Genomic DNA, 26422 nt, shown 5'->3' with positions numbered 1-26422 from the left:
GAGTGTGCAGTGGTGTAGTGGTCCCTGGAGAAGTGGGTATACTCTTAATTTTGCAATTTTTTTAAGACGCCCATACAGCAAAGGATAAACGCCCTGTTTTATAAATAGTGACATACTATATTTAGTTTACCCAAAAATTATTAACCCAGTATTATTTACACATTGCTACATGATTCCTGCTGCTTGACCTCAGGGAATAAGGATTATGAAATTACTGACCCAATACTGACCCACAGACTGGTGAGAGACAACTTCATAAATATGCAATTTGAGTGAACTATTCCTTATCCTTACTCCATCCACACAAAATTGGACAACTATTCTCTCGTCTTGCAAGTTGTCCATATAGAGCAGTAGTTTCTTTTGTAAACTGTCTCTTGGAACAGCTAATTTGCAAAACATAGTGTAGGTCAGAGTATAGTACTATTATAAAATTAACATTACTTCACCTGGAGCAGATATTACTGGTCCTACACAGGTGGTGTTATGCAGGAGTATAAAATATATTCAACATGAGGCAAACAGTTTTACAGTCAGAGATTTGTTTATTTTTGTAACATTTATCTAACCCTTGTGCTGCCTTCGGGTCACATGACCCAAAGGTTCATAACGAACCATCGTTGTTTTTACCCAATACAAAAACAAATAAAAATAATTTTCTTTTAACCTTCGCAATGTGGGGGGTCTGCGACAGCCCAACGGTTAAAAGAAAATGCTTCACTTTGTTTTTGTATGCGGTAAAGTTGTCGCAATACGACGGTGGATCACAATGACTCAAGGTCAGAATTACCCGAAGATAACACAAGGGTTAAATAAATTACATCAAGACTGAATTTGACCATACATCCTTGTTCATGTTTCACTTTAAATTAAAAACACAAATCATCCTGTTCCACACATCAAAACCAATTACATAAACTCAAAAGTGCAAAGTCCTAAAACTGAAAAAAGAAAGAAAAAGATTTGGTTTTCAACAGCTGAACACTATTTTAGCATACCGCTTGAGATATACATAAACATCACCACAAATATTGATATTAAATATTGATCATCCTTCAAATTATTCAACAATATATTAAAAACTATATGTTACAAAACAATATCTAGTGAACAATTAATAAAAACTAGAGAGGGTACAATTTCTGGGGAAATTGTAGGGTGTGCTTGCTTGCGTCGGTTGCACAGGGGTCTGTATATTTTATATAAAAATGCATAGGGCCTACTTATTATTTATAAAGATTACATAGATTTAAAAGCATCTTTTTTTTGCTGCTTATTTACAACTTACAAATACGAGTGAAGTGTAGAATGAAATATGATGTCTTCTCATTTCCCCTGCAAGAGGCAGCCTCATAGCTGAATCAAAACGAATACATTTGGCAGACCGGTGTAAAAATGGACCTAATCTCTATGACTTAAACGTCCTTTTAAGTTTTCCCTTCTCCTGATATTTTCAGGCATTTAGCCTACTCATATTGCATTCATTCATTAATAAAGAACCCCCTTTGAAGATTATTCTACGACGTTACCGGCAGAAGATGGAATCGCGATTCAAACAGTACCATCTGCTAACTGAAAATATGCCCCCCAAAACGTAAATAAGCTTGACAATTATTTAATGGAAAATCGCTCATTTATAAAAAGCTCACTGGTAGCGATCATTGTCAGTAACAACGCAAAATGCGATATAGCCCTGTATGGAGAAGCTGCCCCGGTAAATTGTACTACTACGGTACAGTACTAGACTACTGCTGTGTTCGTCTTGGTACTGTAGCGATTGCGTTGGTTGAATTGGATTTAACCTTCCGTTGTACGGTTTAAGCTGAAATTAATTATTTTCATGAACAGATTGACAACGTTTAGGATGTGGCAATGAAGTTCAGGTTAGTAGTTAGATAGACTTTTGATTTAAGTAAGGGGAGTGCCGAACATGTTCTGTCGCCGTTTGACTTCCTAAACAGCTGTGTAGTGTAGATGTTTTTGTAGTGTGTCTCGCGTAAGCTACAGCGTTGCAGTGAGCTACACTGGTTTGAAACCACAGGTAATGGTAATTTCACCAACAAATCGTTTACTAATGTCAGAATAAATCCTACAACGAAAATGTATATGTGAGGAATGTTTATTTTAACGATTGAAAACAGATACATCATAGACCACTGTAGTATGTGTTGCCCGGGCAACACAGGCTAATGTCATGATGCTAATACTTCAGTGAAATAGTAGACAACTGTTTCCGAACCGTGGCGGTTCTACATTGAATTACACCCAGGGCGAGACGCCCTTCGCGCCCCCCACCCCCCCCCCACGCTACACGCTAAATGTCTGTTATTACATGCTATATTAATATAACTTTTAGGGAGAAACACTTTTACTTATGACGTTAAGCTATACTTATACCAGAGATCTTATTGGGATTTTTATTTTTGTTTGAATTGTTTATCACTTGTATTATTGTTTTTATTGATTTTATGTAAAGCACCTTGAGCTACAATTCTTGTATGAAATGTGCTATATAAATAAAGACTTACTTACTTACTTTGTCACGAAATATAGTTGAAGCAAATGTTCGTCTTTGAAACTACCTACAGATTTGAAAATTCCGTTGGCTAATTACAGGGCCTAACCTAAATAATGAAAATAAATAATAACTGAACTTGTAACAGTTTTGTTGCAAAGCACACTATTATGGTGAAATGTTATCTCGTGTTTGTTGAGTTAAAACCGAAATATTGTTGTTGCATAGCAAGCATCATAGCAAAAAGGCTAACAAACGTAAGAGTTAGCCTATACCCATTTTTTTTCAATTCGCCATTTCACACAATTAAAAAAAACAAATGTGCAGGAACTTTAGGCCTATATTTATAATATTATGAATTGTCCGTTCCATTTGGGAGACCCAGTCAGATGAGCTGTCTCCCTCTCCCCTTTTTTCACACTGCTTCTGTACACGGCACCTTCTCAGCAAGCAGGGGTGCCTGCAGCTGCCTGAAAGGGGCGCCAATTTGCCAATTCCCCACACAGTGAAATGATAGAAAAGAGAAAACCGCTTCGCGGGCAGAGATTTTTATTTATTTTATACTCGTGCGCCCCCCACGTGACATGAAAAAATGCCGCCCCGGGCGGCTGCCCGGTCCGCCCGTGCCTAAAACCGCCCCTGTTTCCGAAAGTAGATGTACTTCCTTAATAATATCAGCTTATACTGTACATTACACATCACAATTGTGTGTCATATCACAAAGTAAAATGAGTAAATAGTTATCACCCTGGCCTCTTTGCTTGTGGCGTTCCTGCAGCTGCCTTGCAGTAAAGCTATAGTTAGCCTAGCTATCCCCCAAGTTAACAGATGCGAAACGAATGTTCTGCCAAAGGTAGTCACGCGTGTTTTCGTGACGTTAGTGACGTAGTGACGTTAGTAACGTCAGTGACTGTGGCTAGCAAATTAGCCACCGTTAGCTTCACTTTTCGCCACAAAAACTTAACTTAAGCCCAAACCATGCAACGGAACGTAAATTCCAATAGAAGCAACGCAATCGCTACCAAGACGAACCTTTTGACACCGCCGTTGTGTATGTAGGCCAAATATTGACTGAGTTTTAGGGGGGCGAAAATAAACAATAAATAATATATATGTGAGAGAACAAAGGTTGTGCTCTCGCCGAAGGCTTGAGCACACCCAAATATATACATTTGACAACATATCCATGAAAACCACAGTGACTCTCTAAACCCAGTGCTGGGTTTCTAAATAAGTGCTCATAACACAGTATATTCCAGACAGACTTGCTCTCTGCTGGGGTTTTTACACCGCATTGCCTTGAACGCAAGGAAGAGGCAGCATGGTGTCTCTTCAACCAGGTCCTCGTATACTTTTGAGGATCAAACATGGAAGTAGGGGGGCCGTTGATATTAATCATCATCAAGTTTGATATGTTTGAGATCAGTAGGATAGCCCTCTTGTCTGAGCTTATATTGTTCATGAGGCTAAAGTTCCACTCACACTCTGCTGTGCTGACAGGGAATGTTTTCATACAGTTCATGAGTGGTTTTAGGTCCTTGGGCTCACTATTGGGCTCTTCCAGTAGGTCTCGCAACCCATTCAGTGCTTGGTCTGTGCACAAGTTAAATCGCTTGCACAGTCGCTTAACTTGTTCTTCACCATGGCGAATGCTGGGGTTTGATGGCCATTTACTCTGATCAAGGATGCTGAAGTCCTTGATGACCTCATCTTCGAAAGACAAGCGTTGCTCAAGATGGTTCACAAGGCTTTGTAAGAACTGGCCTGGATTGATTGACTTCAGATTTGCATTTCCTTCCAGGGCTATAGAGCGATACTCCCCAGACTCTGTTGCTTCTAAAGCCTCACAGTATTTTTCACCTGGACTCTCTTTGAATGACTGTATCACTCTGATTGAGCGTTTCAGCAGATGCTCTGCTCTGAGGAGAGTTATAGAATGAGCTTGATGCTCCTGTGACAGGAGACTTAGTTCATGGAGAGTGTCATACATGACACCCAAGGTCACAGATAAATTCAGGACTTTTAACACAATATAATAAACCTCTGTACATTTGTTTCTCTTTGGTGGACCTCATCTCATCAGAACACGCATTCTTAAAGTGCTGCACAAGACCTCCCAGGGATGTCCAAACAGCACAAACAGTACGAAAGCTACTGGCCACCCAGCGTACATCCAAGACTCTGCCAATGCAAAGAAGTTGTGAGCCTACTTCAGCTGCTGCATCTTTGAGTTCACGTTCATTTTTGTTTGACATACTATACAGAGAATATAGCTTCTGCATAAATATTTTAAAGTGATTGACACCCGTTACCTCATCAACTGCATTTGACACAGCTAGTTCAAGTCTATGGTTCATACAGTGCCATACAAAGAGCTTTGGGAATCTCAAGGTCAACCTGGTTGCTACTCAAGACTTCTTTCCTAACATGACATTGGCTCAGATACAAATGTTACCCAGTTTTCTCGAAGCCACTCTGTAAAGCCAGCATTCGTTAAACAGGTGAGTAAAGCCTGCTCTATGCCATCTGCTCTCTGATTTTCTTGTTCAACAAGTTCAAGGAATATGAACTCAGGGCTTTCTTCTTGAATTGACGCTTTAACAGAAACTGTCATGACAGGTTTGTGACTTAAAGAAGAGGCCTCGTCAATTAGGACAGCTAACTTAGTCGATGATGCTATTATGCTACTGGCAATTTTGCTCTGCATCTCACTGGCAACATGATGTATTATTTGTGTTGCACTGTAACGTGAATGAAGTATTGAGCCCATCTCCATTCAGTTCCTGCAGCTCAATGAGGCTCTTGTGGTCAGAAAAGGGTCTGTTCTTTTTGGCCAAATGGTAGGCTGTTCGGAACACAGCTTCGGTTTCTTTCATGTAGGACTCAGTCATAACCCCCACTGCATTCTCAATGGCCGCTTCTTTCTGTTGTTCTTCCACCTTCACAGCTTGAGTGTGTGCCTTGGACAAAGCATGTTTCCTGACCTTATTTCTCAAGGCTGACAGACTTGTTTCTCTACTTGCCTGAGAAGACACTTGAATTTCAACGTTCATCCATTCTCTTGAAAGTGATACACCTTGCTCCTTGTTGATCGCAATGGAGTTCACACTGCTACAGACCAGACATCCTGTGAAGCATAAACAAACAATGTAACTACTGTATCCACAGCTGTATGTGTGCATGGTCCATTTCTCCCAAATACATACAAGTACACACACACACACAATATTAATGTGTATCCACTGTTTCAGAAGCTACCCAAACTAACAATATACCTAAACTTACCCAGATTTTTGTTTTTGGCTCCCAACCAGGGGTTCTTGGATTTAAAATCCTCTTTTTGTTTGACAGTCCATGGGTCAGGCCAGTCATTATTGATGTCTAAAAGAAGAACAAAAGTGATTGAATTATAGGATATAAAAAAGGCATGTACATTTAGCTTAAAGTGTACATAATCTAGCTAGTTAGGGTTCCTCCGGTAGGAGGGAACTTATTGTTATTGTTGGTATTCTTATTCTTATTTTTCTTCTCCTTGCGCCTCAATATCTCAAAAAGTCCCTGGTTATAAATTTTATAATTTGGCACATTGATACAACATCCAAGTGGGTACCCCCACACCAAATATGGGCCACATCAGACCATAGGGGGCGCCACAGGCCATGCCCAAAAGTCCAATTTTCAAAGTGATGGCATTCCCACCCCATTGCTCCAATTCTTCTGAATCTTGGTGTGCATGCCTCATTTTTCATGAGGAACAAAAAAGCCTCAAGGACCCATAAGGTCCGCCATAATGGATTTTCCTGTACAGTGATAATTTTGGAAAACCTTAAAAATTCCTCTTCTCTTGAACCAAAGCTCTAATTGACTTGAGATTTTGTACAGATATGTATCATTGACGTATAATTTTTTTTTACTTAAGACAATTGAATCCAATACAAAATGGCTGAAAGGGGTGTATTTATGTAAATGTACACATTGCCTCAATATGTTTGTGTCACAAAATCAAATGTATTTTTGAAGGATGGTTCAAACTTAATAGGCTTTAAGGTGACATGCCCCTGAAGTACCATGCAAAGTTTCACCTTGACATGTCGAAATATGACTGAATTACAGCTGTTTGAACTTCGACCAAATCTGACAATGCTCGCCATTGGAGAAACAGCTGTTTTTATTATCCAGTTTTGTGTAATCCATGTCTGGGAATGGCTCAATTGGCTGAGATGTTGTGCTGGTAAGCAAAGGGTTGTAGGTTCAAAACCAGTCAGAGGCATAGGTTTTTGTTTTTTTTCTGACAAAACGGTTTCTAGTCTTCCGATCAATCCTCCGGTTGTAAAACATAGCAATGAGTGTTTATTTGAGCCCATAACAACAAATCCCTTGCCTGTTGCACAAATTCATTTCAGTAACCTAAGCCAGGACAAATCGCCACTGATGCTAGGCATGATTTGAAATTCCCTTCCATGACAAGTTATGGCACCCCAAACAACCTTTTTAAAGCACTACGAGTAAGCTATTCTTTACAGCAGCAACCCAGTCATCCCGTTGTCCCATTGTTATGTCCCATATTCAAATAGGACTACACCAACTTTAACCAAATCTGACAATGCTTGCCATTGGAGAAATGTCTTATTTCCTGATACAAAAACTGAACAAACAAATGTCTAAGTCTGCGAATGGCTTAGTAGGATGAGACGCAGTGCAGATGTGCGAAGGGTGGTGGGTTTTAATCCAGGCAAAGATATAAACTTTTTTTATTATGACAGAAATGACAGTTTCAAGTCTTCTGGTTAATCCCAGTGTAACTATTATGTCAATTTTACAACATTTTGCCATTTTGAAGGAGGAATCCGCCATTGCTGCTTGCAGCTATATTTCATGTTGTTTTGCAAGTTTCACATAAATCTGCTGAAATCGAGGCTAAACAATGCTAGCCTACTACTGTCATAGTTGCCTGTAACGAACGGCCAAACCGGTCACATCATTCTTTCCTGAAATAATGCACGTTACTGCTACAAACAAATTCTTCATAATAAAAAGGTTTTGACTTTTAATTGACAATATTGACAACACATATTAAGAAACTTGTCTTTACTCATAATATCGTCTCCGATTTCAATTCGAAGCGGTAAATCTAACACTGTAGGCAATCTCCCATGGTATCCTCTCTGGCTCCGCCTCGGAAAACAATGGCTGCCGTTGCTGACGATACATTAATTTTTCACTGACAGTGACCCCTTAACCAATGATATGTCCTTTTGAGCTTAAGTTGTCATGAGTATCTGGCAGTTTTCAGAAATAAAATCGGTGATTGGACGGCGAAGATATTAAGGCGGGAACCATTAATTTTATTTCCCATATTTGAATGGTCTGGTAGGAAAGGGATTTATGTTAGCCAACGTTAGCTAGTCACTAATGTTCTTGAGATTGTGTAGTAGGCCTACCTAGCAGCTAGCTGTGCTCTTGAAAAGCCTTCAGGCTAGCTCTGGTGTACGGGGATGGATTTTGTGTACAAGATAAATGTAAATGTCGGGAAAAGAAAGTTGGGGCAGACGCTTAGCATATTTTAAGGGACAAAATAAAGTTGAAAGTAATAAATATGGATCGCAGCCAATAATTGATGTATTTTCCAAATGTCTATTCCAAATGTCTTTCTGTCTCATTGAGGTGTGCTGTGTTCATTGCCATGACTGTGTTCGCTATCATAGCTAACTAGCACCACTAGAATCAGAAAATACTCAATTAAAAAAATCTAAATAAATAAAAAAACACTATAAACAGAAAACAATAGTATTATACTATTATTATGTTAGTATATATGACTACCTAGCTACTACTTGTTACAAAAATCTTATAATATAGAAATGAAACGCTCTGGATAAGAGCGTCTGATAAATGACTAAATGAAACCCACCGTTGTTGACGTCTTCATCTCCTTGCCTGTCGGCATCCTCTTCAACGGGGGAGGGGAACGGAGCGAGCATGGGCGCTGAGCTGATGTTAACGGAGCTAGTGTTAACCGTTAACAGCTCCGGTGTAGCCTCAATATCAGTAGCTGAGATGGCTGAGGTAACGTTAGTTTCGCGAGGACGTTTGTAATTGTGAAATGAAATAGTTGTTTGAATGGCTCGCTTCATTTTACATGTGCATACATTTTTTTGTAAAGGCGAAGAATTCAAAGTAAATTAAAACTTTTTTTCTCCCTTATTAAGACCCGCCCTACTCTGCCTCTGATTGGCTCATCATCAGTTCGCGTGCGAAAAACCTAACCAATCTAACCAGCGAAGGCATCGAATACTAGCCATTGAGCCACTACTACATAATGCGCACCAGCGGTTATTGAGAAGTGGGTATACGCAATGCTGACGGAAAAATAAGTGGGTATACGCCGTATACCTGCGTATACCCTGGACTACACCACTGAGAGTGTGGAAAAAGAGAATAGTGCTTTGCACAGGACACGCCTAATAAGAGGGTGCATGCCTTATACCTTAAAATATACTCAACTACACCACTGTGCAAGAAAGTCTGTTTTCTCTAATGGAAATAGACATCCCTTCAAGGATTTTAGGCATAGTAGGCTCTGTTTAAGTCTGACTCCATCTTTTTGTGTCCATTCCAGGAATGGTGTTGAGCGGCTAAGAGAAGGAAAGGGAATCCTGTCACACAATGAGAAGGTCTTCTATGAGCCCAAGTGAGTTTGTAAATATTTTTCTCATCAATTTAAGGCATTCAACCTTGTGTCTCCTTGTACATTCCTTGAATTTAATATGTATTTAATATGTTCCAAACTAGATAGTGCAGTGCCCGTGATACAGCTGGTGATGACAGTTCTTCTCAGTGGTTTTGGTACCTATATTTCTCAGATCACAATTGAAATTCTTTGTCATCTCTTAAGTACTTGTTCAACCTCCACATCATCTATTCTAGTCACTTATGCACATCATAAAAACAATTTATCATTATTTTAAATAAATTACCAATGCTCTGGTATCGCATTCTCATAAATAAGACATGACAAATGACCGAGGAGACTGAATTCATACAAACACTGTCCCTGTCGTATGCCCATTTGTGGATCGCTATGTCCATGCCTCAAGAAACCGACCAATGAGGCTCAAGTGGTAGGAATAGTGCACTTGTCCATGCAGCTGGTGATTATAATGTCGTAGTTGATTTGGTGTTGATGTTGTGCACATTTGCAATGTGCAGGCAGTTTTGACATCAGTAAACACATTAATATTGATCTACTGAAAGTATCCACTTTAAATTGTCGTTCTGTTATTTGGTTCTCACGATACTAGAATTTCAACCTCAAAACCGATACCCAGGAAAATACTCAATGCTCAATACCATTTTCTATACCACGGGGGGGAAATGACAAAAAAATACAAACAATAACATCAATGACAACTAAGGTGTGCAAATATATGAATATAAATATATAAAAAAAATAAAAAAATAGATTTACATGTTGAAGGAATGAAAAGGTCTGTTTAGGCTTTCAGTAATATGCATTTTTTTCATGATTCCCCAGTGATTGTCTGGTTGATAATGGGCAACGTAGGTTAGAGCTCTGCCTCCACGTTTACCAATAAAAGTGAAATCAACATCGAAGCTCTTGCCTCACTTATTCTCGAAGTTATTGTATATCGGGCTTTTGTGGAGGGCTTTTGACGGATAGTAAAGTGTAGCATTGGTGTTTAATATTAAACCCTGCAATTTCATACTTCTGTTTCAGTTTTAATCTTTATTTGTTTTCATAGAAGATACACAGGCTAGTAAGACATTAACAGTAGGCCTACAGTACAGTAGTCTTTTAGCTTGGTTAGCCACCGGTTGTTCTTTGCGTGCGTGTTTGTACAAAGAAAAACCTTTTATCATGCAATTGATTTCTGATCCCCAAACCATCTACTACTGCCCCTGCGACTTAGCCTGGGTGCCAGCCAAACTTAGCTCGCCCACAAAAAGAATTGGTCGGGAAGTTGGGTCTGGGGTCGCTCGGTTGGGGAAAAACTATGTCCGAACAAGAGCTGTTCGGACCAATAAAATTGTCAGGGCGGGCTTTATACGATGATGGACAGATGATCAACAGTAACGTAATCAACCACATCACCAAAGAGCGCTTGGGTTGAAATAGTTTTCAACAAACAACATACTACGTTGCTCTGATTGGTTGTAGGTCTATCCAATTGAGTGAAGAGGCATTTTGTTCCGGGTTCGGTTGAAACACGCCCCATACTCACAGCCCAACGGAGCGGTATCAGACTCATATTCTGACTAGAATTATGAGTATGACAACGTCAGGCTACCTGCGACTAGGGATATTGGACAAAAAACTCCTACTCCAGAGCAGGCGCGTGCTGGTCCTAGTGGAAGCACTTCCATGTCTCTCGGTACCAACGTTACCGATGCTGTGGGTGAAGGCGAGCATGGTTTGAATGACAGCACTCCAATGCAGCCCATGGGCGGCGCTAAGGAGGGGCTAGCAGGTGCTTCAGCACCCCCAAGAAAGACCAAAGCACCCCGATAGCACCCCCAAAAATAATTTCTGGAAAATCCGATCGGAGAATAGCATGTTAATTGTACTAATTGAGTCTGACACGGAGCAGTCCGCTGATGCGTTTGCCGCGGATGCAGAGACGGCAGCTAGCACAACTGCAGTTCCATTCAAATTAGCATCACGAGTGGACAAGTTTTGCTAATTTATTAATAGTATATATAATTGTGCAGTTCCCCCTGTAAATGATAGCACCCCCTCAGCACCTGCATAAAAAATTATCTGGCGCCGCCACTGGGGTTCTGCAAACGTAGCCTACCCCATGCGCATTTTCAGCCAAGGTCCTCGGGCATTCAACCCAAGTTGCAGGCATGCAAACAGGTCAGGGGTAAAAAAGGTTAGAAGGATACGGTGAACCCCCGACCCTAGAGGGGTCCGGGGGTCATGGTCCCCCGGAAGAAAATGTATTACATTTTAAAGTTAAACTCATCAATCTGGTGCACTTTGAGAGCAAAATTAAGAGGTTAGTTCTAGGTAGAATCTGTGCTCTTGTAAACAATGTAATGTTCTTTTAACCATAAAGACATTTATAGCATACATCATAAAAAACTATTAACCCTTGTGTTATCTTCGGGTCATTCTGACCCATCAGTGATTGTGACCCACCGTCGTATTGCGACAACTTTACCGCATACAAAAACACAGTGAAGCATTTTCTTTTAACCGTTGGGCTGTCTCAGACCCCCAACATTGCGAAGGTTAAAAGAAAATTATTAGGGTTCCTCCGGTAGGAGGAAACCTATTGTTTTTGTTAGTATTCCTATTATTATTATATTTCTCTGTTAAATGGCTCAATAGCTCAAAAGGTCCTTGACCCGATTTTTTCAAATTTGGCCCAATAATACAACAGGTCACTCACTACTCCCAGACCGCTAATGGCCCATGTACGCCCATAGGTGGCGCTATAAGCCACGCCCAAAGTCTACGTGATTTCCCCAGCGCCCCATTATTCCAAAATGCCTGAAAATTGGTATACATGCCTTATTTCTCATGGGGAACAAAAAAGTCTCAAAAACCCATAAGGTCTGCCATGATAGATTTTGCTGTACTGTCCAAATTTGGTACAACCTTCAAAACCCTTCTCCTCATGAACCATAGTCCAATCGACTTGAAAATTGTTACAGATTTGTAGAACACATGTCTTTCTTTAGGGTGAAATTGAATAAGGAATGCAATAGAAAATGGCTGAAAGAAGTGTATTTATGTAAATGTCAACATTGTCACAATATCTTTGTGTTAATAAATCAAATATAATTTTGACTGATGGTTTTTCAAACCTTTGTGCCTTCAAGATGACATCATTCTGAAGTACCATACGCAATTTCACCTTGACTTGTCAATATATGATTGAATTCAATTGAATTGCTCCACAGCGCGTGCTCAGACTCATCCTGCCCCTTGACACTAGGGTGACCACCTGTTGTGTCGCACAGCATTTTCACCCCTTGTCCCGCACGTCCCATATTGAAAATGCTGTGCTATACAGCGCAAAGCGGGACAGGTGGTCACCCTACTTGACACACGCGCGAGCTTGGCGAGACGCACACACATCCTTTCTGGAAATTGTGTGCTGACCAAGCCCCCACCCTCTGTTTTTAGCTCCTGTTTCATTTCGCTTCCAATCGCAGCTCGCCGTTACGAATATAAATTATTTTTCGGCGGCCATTGTTGTTTTCAACTGAAATCGCCTGATAGTGTTGGAGGCAGCCACGTTCGGTAAGTCCTATTTTTACACATTTTAAGCTAGAATCAATCATTGGTTTCATGAAAGTACACTACTCTTGAGTTATGGTGAAGGTTTGAGCACTTTTAGACCTTTAGATCGTGAGTCTGAAGTGACGGAAAACCGAACTCGAAAAGTAGCTACTGTAGCTCTAGCTTTTTTCCTCTGTGTTTTTAATTAGTGAGTCATTTTGCATCTTGGCAAATTGTTCATCAAAAAGGTTGAGGAGGGCAGCCGTTAGGAGAAAAAGCAATTCCCCACAGACCTGTCAGCTCAGAATTTTGATTTGGGGCGTGAAAGTCTTTGTAATAAGCCTATGCGCCAGGGAGACCGCATAGGCTTAGGCGGCAGCCATGTTTTGGTCGCGTCAAGTTCATAAGTTCACCATTTTACAGTTAGGTCTACACGAAAAAGGTCGAGGAGGGCAGCCTTTAGGAGATGTGGGAATTGTGCTTTTAGCCAGATGCTCCGATTATTTTTGTGATTTGTGGACTTGCAATTGGAGTGATACTGCGTCCCGGGGGTACATTGTTTTGACGTTAGCCTCAGAGTCAGGCTCGGCTCGCCCACTGGCAGTGTGTAAACAATTTTGTATTACACTCAATTCTACTCCAAAAACGTCAGGGAGGACTGCTTTTTGTAGACAAGGGCCTGCTAACGATAGCCAGTATATCTGATTTTTCAAGGCAACCCAGCTAACACATGACGTTGCGGCAACGTTGCCAGTAAGTGCTCAGTTGGTAACCCGCGACGTTACCTTCTGGCAACGTCGTGGGAACGTCGTAGCAACGTTATAATGGGAATGTTGCCAGTTGGTCCCATGGACAACGTTGCCACAACGTCGTATCTTGGTCGGCTGGTTACGTTATTTTTTGGTCCCCTGGACAACGTTGCCACGACGTTGTACCTTGGTCGGCTGGTTACGTTATTTTTAGACCCGTGGGCAACGTTGCCGCAACGTTGTACCTTGGTCGGCTGGTTACGTTATTTTTTGGTCCCATGGACAACGTTGCCGCGACGTTGTACCTTGGTCGGCTGGTTACCTTATTTTTAGACCCGTGGACAACGTTGCCGCGACGTCGTACCTTGGTCGGCTGGTTACGTTATTTTTGGTCCCGTGGACAACGTTGCCGTGACGTTGTACCTTGGTCGGCTGGATACATTAATTTTGGTACCATGGGTTAAATGCGGTTAAGTCGCTCTTTGGTCGCAGGACAACGGATCTCGAGTGCAATATAGTGGTTTATCCAGAGATGGAGAGATCACACTGGACTGCTCTCAGTTCTGACACTTTTGCAATGTAGCCATAGTCTACATGAATTTCAATCACACACAATATTAAATGTTGCACCCAGCACGTATAAATGTAGACAATGCATGTAATTCATGTGCGGCTCAGCCCCAGCATGTCATTGGTCATCAATTTTCTCATATGCAGAAACATAACTTTAATAAATAAAAGACTGAATTTGGAATATAATTTAGTCTTTCATTCTTTACTATAAACATGTACAAAAGCAATCAATGTGTGATGTGTAACATGATTAAGCAAACATTCTTTGTATAGCACACCAACGCTGTATGACACACAATGCAAATTTGTGCTCCAATAATTTTTGTGATATAAAATTGTTAAATGTGACCAAAAGGTAAGCAACTCTTAAGAGTTTCATTTCCAAAGACAAGTCATCACAGAATATTACAATTCTTCCTTAGCAAACCTGCCCCTCAGTCTGCCCCTGAGCAACAACTTTGCGCATGCCCATTTCAACGCATCGCTGAAACTGGTGTTTCAGAAGAGATTTTGCAGGGGTTCAACACCGTCTTGTACGCATTGGATTTCAACTGGAAATGAGCTACTTCAAAGGTGAGTTTCTTTACAGAAATAGTTTAAATATATAAACATATTTTCAGAAATTGGATGGGGCATGCTAATACGTATATGTTTGAAATGTAGGCCTTTTAGCCTGTTAATGTGCTATCAGATTCACATTGTTTACGTTAGGATTTCGCTAGCTACAGTACAGTAGAGCTTAAACCCTCCAGAAAGTTATGTTGAAATACTGAAAATGCATAGGGCCTACATGTTATCAAAGTTTAGCGTCTCACAAATCACCCACAAAAGAATCAGTGAAAATAAACGTTCAGAACTGTTAAAAAAACCTTGTCCCAAAATAGTTTATTTAGCCCGGAATTTTCAAAGACTGTGGAGCGTGGCTGATCAGGTTTTAATCACAGTCGGTCATGGCATGCACAGCAATGGCGTCTATAAAAGTATCATGTCACTAATTTTTCCAATTTGTACATGACATCTGTTTTTGGATAAGTTTATTCGTTTTAACCTTTAGATGCGTGAGTTCTAAATATTTCCGACGCTTCCACCAGTTATTTTTCCAAAACGGCAGCTAGGTAGCTTTAATTAGCTTCCGTTACCTAGCAACCTAGCATAATACTCGTAGCAATGCTACTACCTGCTAGTGTTACCTGTTAGCCTACTAATTGTAAATTTTGAAGCCATACTATAGCGTTTGTCATACAGTTTTTGTCTATCGGAAAACAGTCGGTAGGAATGTTCAGAATCACACATGTGCGACGCTACGATGTGGGGCCCTGCTTTCGAACGATCACATATGTGCAATGCTACTCCTTTTATATCAATATGCTATAACTATGTACATTAACTACATTCCATTTTCATTTCTGTACAGATTATCCTACCACCGTCACACGGCCTAGCACTGTGTCCCTGGGAAATGATGGTAAAGTAATGAATGACCGTTTAAAACAGTGACAATAATTGTATGAGCCATGTTTTGAAGCAAAAGCATGACTTAAAACTTTTGCATCACCAGATTCCATACCCCTAGATGTCAACTCTGGTCTGGTGGAGGTGAACCAATTGGGGGCCCAGGAAAACAGCTGGCAGCCAGGAAAGTGCAAATATAAGACACTCAAAAAAATATATGCTTTGTATACAACCATTCAAGGTAACATTTGTTATTTACATCAATGTTACAGCTAATCTAGAAGAACCACAGTGTATGCCAATCATGCTAACTCTTGTAAACTTGTTTTACTTGTCTTTAATGACAGACACATTACAGGTTATGCTCCGGAAGATGGAGACATTGGAGGAGAACCAGCGAGAGGCTCTCCTATTCAGGCGACTACAGGGCAGACACACTGAAGAGGTGCAAGTGATGGACCTACAGGTGGCCCAAACACAGGCTGAACTCCAAGACCTTGAGGAGCGCCTTAAGGTGCTGGAGTTGCGAAAGAGAGTGGTAAGTGTTTTGGAGATGCCATGAACTATGGCTTACACGCAGCGTTCAACGTTCACATTGGTGCTGACAATAAGTTCATGACTTCTAATTCCAGACACTGTGATGAAGTGGAAGACGGAACTGGGAGAGAAAGCTGTAGAGCTCCTCATAGAGGAGACACTCAAACACACCCCGGCAGCCCATTCAAAACAAGCCAGGTGAATGAATCATGATTGCAGCTTCCATATCCAACCTTTCACATGGCTATGTGACAAAAATCTAGAATCACATATTTTTTTGATGATGTATATTATTTTAGATGTGATTTTTTTTATGACTTGTATAGCGCCTTTTTACACATGCAATTATGTTGATAGAACACTAACTTATTTTGTGCTTCATTGTCAGGGCCAACAGACAGGACCTGTAGCGGGGACTGGCAGAAGATTTTAATTCACTGTTTGGCACTTTGTTTGAAATAAAATGACAATGTTACATGGAAATGCTGCCTTGTTTATGATTAGCTGGAGTTAGGCTACACATCACACAAACATAGTCCTCCTAAAGTTGGCTACCATGTAGCCTATTATACAAGAACAAGTAGCATTTTGGGCAAATGAGGTCTGCATATGAACCGCCCCAATATAAGCAGTAGAATTGAGAAATATAGGTTACTTAGTTAACGTTGCAGTTACGGACTGGCAACGTCACAAAATTACGTTGCTAGGAGGTCGCGGTTACGGACTGGCAACGTCGGAAAATTACGTTGCTAGGAGGTCGCGGTTACAGACTGGCAACGTCGGAAAATTACGTTGCTAGGAGGTCGCGGTTACGGACTGGCAACGTCGGAAAATAACGTTGCCACAACGTCGCGGTTACGGACTGGCAACGTCACAAGATTACGTTGCGGTTACGTTCTGCGTCCCACAGATGCACGGTCCCGCAACGTCGCCAAAGACGTTGCGGCAACGTATGTTTGGTCATCGAGTGATGTTGCGGCAACGTAACTGTGTTAGCTGGGAAGCCTGTTTCATTCGTCATATGCCCTGAGAAAGCCACCTACGTTAGCCAGGCTAGTTTTGCCAATTTCAGTAAGTCAGGCTATTTAAAGGTCTCTGACAGTCAGAATCACTGTTGACAGGCAAAGGTCGAGCTGGTCTTTTGTCAGATGTGTATATATGGACCAGTTTAGAGCTAAATACTCTTTCCAGAGCCTGGAATCGAACCTGTGTTTTGAGTGACTTTGCATGGGACATTTGACAACCTCAAGAAAAGGCTCTTGTCTTCATTTGCAATGCACCTAGACCATAAGGGGCAATGCTGGGGCCACTTGTAATGTTAGAAAGGCCAGTTACATTAAACATTATTGCTGTCATATACCATGTTCCTTTGATTAAACGCTGCAGCGTTTATTACACAATGATCATTTGTGGTGCAGCGTTTATTCGAGGGTGGCGTTTATTCAAGGGCAACGTTTAATTGGGTGTGCTCAAGCCTTCGGCGAGAGCACAACCTTTGTTCTCTCACATATATGTTAATATTATTATTTTTTTTATTTCTTTTTGCCCCCCTAAAACTCAGTCAATATTTGGCCTACATAGACAACGTAGGTGTCAAAAGTTTCGTCTTGGTAGCGATTGAGTTGCTTCTATTGGAATTTACGTTCCGTTGCATGGTTTAGGTTCAAGTTAAGTTTTTGTGGCGAAAAGTGAAGCTAACGGTGGCTAATTTGCTAGCCACAGTCACTGACGTTACTAACGTCACTACGTCACTAACGTCACGAAAACACGCGTAACTACCTTTGGCAGAACATTCGTTTCGCATCTGTTAACTTGGGGGATAGCTAGGCTAACTATAGCTTTACTGCAAGGCAGCTGCAGAAACGCCACAAGCAAAGAGGCCAGGGTGATAACTATTTACTCATTTTACTTTGTGATATGACACACAATTGTGATGTGTAATGTACAATATAAGCTGATATTATTAAGGAAGTACATCTACTTTCGGAAACAGTAGTCTACTATTTCACTGAAGTATTAGCATCATGACATTAGCCTGTGTTGCCCGGGCAACAAATACTACAGTGGTCTATGATGTATCTGTTTTCAATCGTTAAAATAAACATTCCTCACATATACATTTTCGTTGTAGGATTTATTCTGACATTAGTAAACGATTTGTTGGTGAAATTACCATTACCTGTGGTTTCAAACCAGTGTAGCTCACTGCAAAGCTGTAGCTTACACAAGACACTACAAAAACATCTACAGTACACAGCTGTTTAGGAAGTCAAACGGCGACAGAACATGTTCGGCACTCCCCTTACTTAAATCAAAAGTCTATCTAACTACTAACCTGAACTTCATTGCCACAGCCTAAATGTTGTCAATCTGTTCATGAAAATAATTAATTTCAGCCTAAACCGTACAACGGAACGTTACATCCAATTCAACCAATGCAATCGCTACCAAGACGAACACAGCAGTAGTCTAGTACTGTACCGTAGTAGTACAATTTACCGGGGCAGCTTCTCCACACAGGGCTATATCGCATTTTGCGTTGTTACTGACAATGATCGCTACCAGTGAGCTTTTTATGAATGAGCGATTTTCCACTAAATAAATGTCAAGCTTATTTAGGCTACGTTTTTGGGGGCATATTTTCAGTTAGCAGATGGTACTGTTTGAATCGCGATTCCATCTTCTACTGCCGGGTAACGTCGTAGAATAATCTTCAAAGGGGGTTCTTTATTAATGAATGAATGCAATGAGTAGGCTACATGCCTGAAAATATCACGAGAAGGGAAAAACTTAAAATGACGTTTAAGTCATAGAGATTAGTTCAATTTTTACACCGGTCTGCCAAATTTATTCGTTTTGATTCAACGATGAGGCTGCCTCTTGCAGGGGAAATGAGAAGACATCTATTTCATTCTACACTTCACTCGTATTTTCAGTTGTAAATGAGCAGCAAAAAAAAAATGCTTTTAAATCTATTTAATCTTTATAAATAATAAGTATGCATTTTCTTATAAAATATACAGAAATCAGTTGTAAAAATGTCATTCAAAAACGGACCCCTGTGCAACCGACGCAAGCAAGCACACCCTACAATTTCCCCAGAAATTGTACCCTCTCTAGTTACACTTCTTCTGCCATTGGAGTCTATGGCAGCCCCTAGAACCGTATGGTAAAAAGTTGTGAAATTTGGCACACTCATTAAGCACAGTCCCCTCTTTATATTCACCAAGTTTCATGTCTCCCATTGGAGCACTCTAGCGCCACAAACGGGTCAAAGTTGGACTTGTGTTTACACACGTAACTTTTGAACCGTATGACCGATTTTCAAAAATGAGGTACCATTGGATTCCCTGGGTCAAGACGAGTTGTTCAACACACCCTATGACGTCAATTTCCGGTTATATAGATTTTCCGCCATTTCCGGTTTTATCGAAAACCTTTGAAAGCCTACTCCTCCTACAATTTTTCTTTAATCTTCCCCAGAATTGGCACACATCATCGTCAGAGCAACCCTCACAGAAGATATCCAAAGATTTTTGATTTTCAAAACCGTTTGCCCATTACAGCCAATCAAAATGTGCAGTTAAGCCATCAAACAGGAAGTTGGGTCGTAGCTCAGCAAATCTTTGATGGATTCACACCAAACTTGGTATAGGGACTCGGAACCCTGTTCTAAGGATGTTTAAAATGTTTTCTTCTGGGTCATATGACTGCTTGGCCACCTCATTGCTGCTTGCAGCTATATTGTTACAATACATCTGTATTTCTTAAGCTCAATTCATACAAGGTAGGTTGAGTTGGGAATTGGGGGACGACGACCATGTAGAGACAGTAATGACATGTCTGACAGTCTTGTTTTGTGGTCTACACAGTCCCGTACATATGTATTTGCAACCATGTTCTTAATTGAAAAGTTTTTTTAAATCGCTAGTCTGCTGCGCTAACGTTACATTGCTGATTTGCACAACAGTCCCGCATTTCTCTGATTAGCCTTGAATGGACTCCATGCATGTCTACAGTTTTAACTAAACTCCATTACATTTAGTCATTTTAGTCATTAGCAGCATTTCAAACGAATTTCGTTTGATATCAGTGCATAACACCACTTGCTTTGGAGACATCGATATACGTAACCGTAACCAAGTGGCGTCTCATTTCATAGGGCTATGTAGCCCTTACCCCTCAGTTTCGAGACATAAGGGCTAGGGGTAAACTAAGGGCTAGGGGTAAGACAGAGTATTGGGATTCGGACTTAGCTTCTTCTTTACACGATTCAAACCAAAATATCCCACCTCCTCCCTTCAAAGCCACTTCCAAAAAACTACAGTAACGAGCATTGAGTGGAGGGGCAGAGTGCGCGCAGGTTGTAGGTAGACAGACAGGTAGCCTGTCCAATCAATAGTCAGGGTACCCCTTAATGATTGGTCGTGTTTATTACAGTATTGCGACGCCCACATATGTCGGAATGATTTCATATTACCGTCAAACCTTTAGATATATTGGTTGCTATCAAGACGTGAAGTTACTTTCGGCAAATATGACAAAAAGTTGAAATATTTACATGTTAACACTGTATTTTCTGGTCAAACGTCTTAAGACACTCAAACTGGTCGTGTTAACAGTATAAAAAAAAAAATTGACAAAAGACAAATCCAAAGACCCAGTCAAATTCTGAACTATTTGTTCATTTCAAAGATCCTAGTCAGTAAAATGATCTGAACTTCCTATCGTAAATGCTTCTATGGCATGGGTGGGCGGTATTCGTACTGAGGAGTGAGTTCAACCAATTAAACTTGGTTACAATTGCACAGTTAAAGCTGCAATAGGTAACATTCTAAAATACATTTTAATATGAGAAACAGCACCCCCTAATTTGTCAGAACTTCCGCATTTTCCTCCAGCTCAAGTTTGATTGAAAATGTTTTGATAATATAAGCAAAGGAGGAATGCCCACCTTGCTGAAGGCGACTGGTGGAGCAGGATTGTTGGAACACAATTGGCTTAAACAGTAGCCGGTCGAAACTTTTGAAATTCAAAATTGACATTCCATTGGCACTGAGCTGTCTGTGTCTGTGTGTGAGACACTGGCTGCGAAGCACCCCAAAGCACCACGATCGGTTACGAATGGCGCAAGGCTGTTCACACTAGACGCGCATTTCTCCGCGCCAGTCACCAAGCCTTTCACCTTCTCTGAGCTTTCCTTTTTCACATTGAAAGCTGACATAAACATTGCATAGGCTTCATTTAGACAACTTGCTGCTTCAAGAGCCATCGCAGAGCTCAACATTAACATTTTTTGGCACTGGCCCCATCGGGCCAGTGGGTTTGAAACTTACTGGCCCCAAGACAGTTTTTACTGGCCCCCCCTCCAAAAGTTGTAATTTATCATTGTTACAACAAAACCAAAGACTTATAAGTTGTGTTATTCTGTTAACATGTTTAACCATTTATTAAACACATCCTGGATATAAAAAGAACTCAAATGAAATCACATTTCTAGTGATAAAAAATTCAAAGGTAATAGTCAACAAAACAATTGACTTTTAACCTCAAACATGACGTGCTCTCTTCCCTGCTGACAGCTATCTCTGCTCAACTCTGGCTGGCTGAAACTGAAACCTCTGGTCCCTCAATGCTAATATATAAAAGCTTCCATAGCGTTTCATCAGTATGATACTAGGTACCCAAGTCGACACCATTCTTCTGCTGCAGTTCAATAGCCTGGGGGAACGAGATGAACGGCTAGTCCGTCTTAATTATGTGATATGCCGTTGTTATAAGTCGTGCAATAACACGATGGGCATCTACATTTAAATTCCTGACAACTGACCAGCATGGTCAACGGCCTCGAAGATGGATTGTCAACCATCCGCTTAGCTGTCACGCAAACCAGGTGCTGTCTGCTAGCATGGCTGGTCAGGTATTGTTTTCGAAAATTGTCGGTGCCTCTGTAAAAATATCCACTTTTGTCTGCTTTAGACGGGAACATACGACAGACGACACAGTGCATCTTCGTTCCATAAAAAAAGTTGCCTCCGTTTGAGCTCGTAGCTCTACTTTGCTGCCATCTTCACTTTATTGTCTCGCGCCAGTCTTGCGCCAGTTGTTAAAAAATGTATCGACATTAGAGAATTACAATTTGACAACCAGTCGTCACTCACTACTCAACTCTTGATTTGCCAACTGTTCGCCCCACGAGCTGCAAAGTTATTTATGCATTTAGCAGATAGCAAAACATATGAAGAATGTTAACTTTTACAATGCTAATTTTTTTCAATCAATAATTTGCAGTGGCCCGATCGGGCCAGTGACTTGCTAGTTTAACTGTCCCGACGTTACTTTTAACTGGCCCCGGGCCATCGGGCCATCGTTATTGTCGAGCCCTGCATCGCAACAGCATCCCAACATAATGTGGAAACATTTGTCTTTTTTGCCTTAGGCTAGTCTTTGTGAAATAGGCTACGTGCTGTGGGTCATGCAACTCCATGTAGGGCTATGTGCGAAAATGTGCGTCTAGTGTGAACAGCCTTGTGCCATTTGTAGCCAGTCGTGGCACTTCCGGGCGCTTCGCAGCCAGTGTGTCCCAGGCGTTATGGGCAGTGGCGGAACCAGACTTTTATATATGGGGTGGCCAGGGCTACTTCAGGGGGTCCACAGACCAAGACTGAAAATGTGTAACCTTAGCCTGGCGTCTAAGCAGTGTAAATTATTCATATGATTGCTGATGAGAAATAGAAATTCAAATTCACTTAAGCCTGAGTTCTTCAGTGTGGCCTAGTATGGTCCACTGGCTGTCTTGGCAGGGTTACTTTAATCAAATTCTACATTTACTATGAATAGACTGTGTCTCTACACCTGAATTGCAACTCATTTCTTTCTTACACAAACTGTACTGTACTCACAAACTGGAGAGACTTTGGTCACTCTGTTTTCATGAATATATCATCTGTTAATCTTTTGTAACGTTAATAGATAAGGCATCTCATCAAGGAATCTTAGCAGTTAAAGTACAAAAATAGTGTAGCGACCCACACCGAAAGACGTGTGTTATATGTTAAGCTGTTAGTTGGTTGTTTACCAGTAGTGTTTGCGGCGTCCGACATGCCAATCAACCTGCTGTCTGCTAATCACGGGAATGCCTATAATGTTCGGATGCCGGGCGTCCTGGTGGTTGTCGAAGGGGCATGGAGGGGGTTGGGCAGGGGGGATGGAGCATTCAAAGTTAAGTTATTTTCTTCTGTTTTTTCTGTTACGTCTGGGTTTCACAAGAGACGGTCACTATTGTTTTGTGGGCTACCTTTCTTTTATTTAGCGTGGACTAGGGCCAAACAGCTGTTTGGCTTACTAGTAGCCTGTACGTACCATGTGGTTAATAAACGTGAATTCGGAAACTTCATCTTATGCCTGGTCGATTGTTCCTTTCTGACCTAGTCAGGTCATTACCATTAGGTCCCTTACTAGTTAGGTTTTAAAAGTGTGCTATACAAATGAAAATGAAAAAAATTAAATTGAATCAACTACACCACAGCACGACACTGTTAGCTACTAAGGTAGTGCTGAGTACTAAACAAAAACAGAGACATTTCTCTTATTTGAATCTGTTATGGAACCAAATTGCCAATATGCATCTTTTTCTATGGCTCTGCGGCCCAGCAACTCAACTTTCATAACATTTTGTTCAGGAAGCCTCAACCCCCAATGCTAAACCTTAAAACGATAACTGTAATATGATGCTCTTGTCTTCCGTCGCTGGCGCTGTATCAGACGCTGGCTTGGTGATTTGTGACTGACTGATGAACTGTGGAAATATCCTAAAAAATGTGCTGCCAGATGTCAAAATAAACACTTCTTTTAACACTATAAATTAAATGTCAATCAGCATCCAATTGCCAAGGATAGCGAATGATCAGGGGGGGTCCAGTGCCACCCCGGCCACTCCTCTGGCTCCGCGACTGGTTATGGGGCATTCACACAACAGGGGCGCAAGGAGCAGCGCGACACAGAGCGTTGGATTCAAGCGTTGAAGGGTGTGCAATGTTTTTGGGACATGTTCAACCAGTCAAGAAAACACATGATCCCTGCATCGATCCGCTGTTGGTGTGAATGGCCCAGGGCTGCACTAGCTTACACAACATGTTTATAAGGGAAAACATATTTTTTCTGGGATAAAAAAAAACAAACCAAAATTACATATTGTACCTTTAATACAGTGTTTTTGTTCTAGGGCACGTTTGGGTGTGGACATATCAGCTGAAGTGAAGGAGGCAGCGATCAGACTACCATCTTTGAAGTTGAGAATTGTGGACTGATTTTCAAAAACTGAAATTAGTGTTACAAGACATTTTCATGGAAAAGTGTGTTGCAAAGGACTGATGGTTTTGCCCCCTTACAGTGCGTGTCCACTGCAGCGACGCGATGCGAGCGACAACATGTTTTCCATTCATTTTCAATGGAGCCAGGCGAATCGCTTGCGTGGTGCATTGTGGGTAGCGACGAGACCGAGTTGAGATTTTCTCAACTTTATGCAAATGAGGAGCGATTTTCGCTAGCGATGGCCAATCGGAGTGTTTTCTTGTTTCTCGTAACGTAGCAACCATGGTGAACATTTCTAGCTTTCTAGGTTTCAAGGTGGAGGAGAAACTAATCGTTTGTGTGGCTGCTTACCCAGTCCTGTACGATACATAGCTGTATTCGTACAGAGATGTTAATAAAAAACGATGCATGGCGCAAGGTTGCCGAAGTTGTTGGTGCTTGTACTTTCAAATTCAGTCTAGTCACATTACGTAACTTCGTTCTGTGGTAACTACAGTAGCTAGCTAGCCCGGCTGGAACTCCCTATCGTATCGACAGATTAGCAGACTTTGAGTAATATAATAAAATGTTTTTTACACATGTCAACGTTTATGTCTATTAAACAGTTTTGTATTTTGTATACAAGTTGTATTTTGATCGATGTTGCGAGTACGTAAACCCAAGTCTGCACACTTGGCCATGACAACTACAACAGTGACTTTAGAGAACTACATTTTACATTAATCTGTTTGAAACCCCCCCCGAGCGTGGTGAACTGTGGGAAGGCGAGCGATGGCAAGCGATTTGCGTCGCTGCAGTGGACACGCACTGTTAGACTGTGCACGTGAACAGCCCTTTCGCTGCTGCTGGGTCATGCCGTTAGTGCATGCACCCCTTATGGCTCCACTGGTACAGCCAATCGGAGTGCAGTCTCGGGATGCTCGCGCTGACGGTACCCAGTGGCGGGAATAGCGGAGTAGTGGACATAAGTTTATGGTGCGGACATTTCGGTTTATAATGTAGAGTGCGAGAGTGTTGTATTGTGTGCGTTCAGATACCTGTAAGTATTTATAATGCTTCTTGTTATGTCTAGTTATGCTGTTATGAGTCTGTGAGACACGGTATTGAAGTAGTTAATGTGTTTTATGATGCCGGTGTCGTGGTTACCTTATCAATGCTAACGTAATCGTTGTTAGCCAACTAGTGACATATTTACCTGAGCTGTTTAGCAGCTGGAATGTCTACGTGAATAATGTAGAAAGTAGTGTCACTGCAGTAATGTTATTAATATTGCTTGAGAGAATATTGATATTATTAATGTGAGGTAGTCACTAGCATTATATTTTGAGATGCCTATTATTGTATGATTGCTAAGTATCTGTTGTATTCTGTTTCTTTGCAGAACCACACACAAACACACGCACACACAAAAGCAAATATAACCAACACAATTCCTCTTTTCCAAATTCCTCAATTCCAAATGGCTCAACTGTACAATAAATAGCAACTTTGGATCTGTACATCATCTCAGGCATTTTAATCGGATGCACCACAGTGGCTTCTAACAAGTACTGACCAGAGAACATAGTCTCCACAACAAAGTGAGTTGATTATGTTGTCTCTAGTTTTGTGCCAACAAAACATGGCTCAGTATCCTGGTGTAAATTGAATTGTCTGCTTTTAATTAAATAAAAAAGTAAACTATTGCTTATAGTTTTTTCAAAATGTGTTGTATCACTGTTATACATCTCTCCATTAATTGCAGGAGTCTGTGTGTGTGTACAAATTAGTTGTTTCCCATAATCAGGGAAAGAACCGGGCACTCTTCAAAGTTCATATTCTGCATATGTCCTCTTTATATCCCAACGGAGATATAAATACCGTATTTTACGGTAAATAAGCCGCATCGTGTACAAGCCGCACCCCCCCCAGAATGAGCACTTTGTGTTTGTATATCAGAGTATAAGCCGCACTGGTGTACAAGCCGCACTTTATAAGCAAATAATGTTACCGTTGCGTGGCCCAATACTGACAAATGATCACTTGCACGTT

General features: G+C 41.1%; 1 protein-coding gene across 9 annotated transcripts in view; it reads left to right on the top strand.

Annotated features, from left to right (window-relative positions):
• osgepl1 (O-sialoglycoprotein endopeptidase-like 1) overlaps positions 1 to 26067 on the top strand; it is a 46253-nt gene extending 20186 nt beyond the window's left edge. For 2 of the 9 annotated variants that reach the window (XR_009929780.1, XR_009929779.1), the window contains exons 6-11: positions 9135 to 9206; positions 14512 to 14662; positions 15504 to 15554; positions 15648 to 16079; positions 16174 to 16276; positions 16467 to 16566. Coding sequence is in view for 4 of the 9 variants with exons in the window: in XM_062457468.1 (XP_062313452.1) it covers positions 9135 to 9206; positions 24303 to 24387 (157 nt within the window). In the remaining 5 variants the exon portion in view is untranslated. Of the gene's footprint in view, positions 1 to 4598; positions 4979 to 9134; positions 9207 to 14511; positions 14663 to 15503; positions 15555 to 15647; positions 16080 to 16173; positions 16277 to 16466; positions 16567 to 24302 lie in introns of those variants that run through there. The other 7 variants (XM_062457468.1, XM_062457466.1, XR_009929777.1 and 4 more) reach the window with 6 other exon arrangements.
• The last annotated feature ends 355 nt before the right edge of the window (positions 26068 to 26422 follow it).

The sequence above is a fragment of the Osmerus eperlanus genome, chromosome 3 (genome assembly GCF_963692335.1).
Source record: "Osmerus eperlanus chromosome 3, fOsmEpe2.1, whole genome shotgun sequence".
NCBI lineage: Eukaryota > Metazoa > Chordata > Actinopteri > Osmeriformes > Osmeridae > Osmerus > Osmerus eperlanus.
The sequence above is the reverse complement of the archived record's forward strand: the minus strand, read 5'-3'. Positions and strand labels throughout refer to the sequence as shown.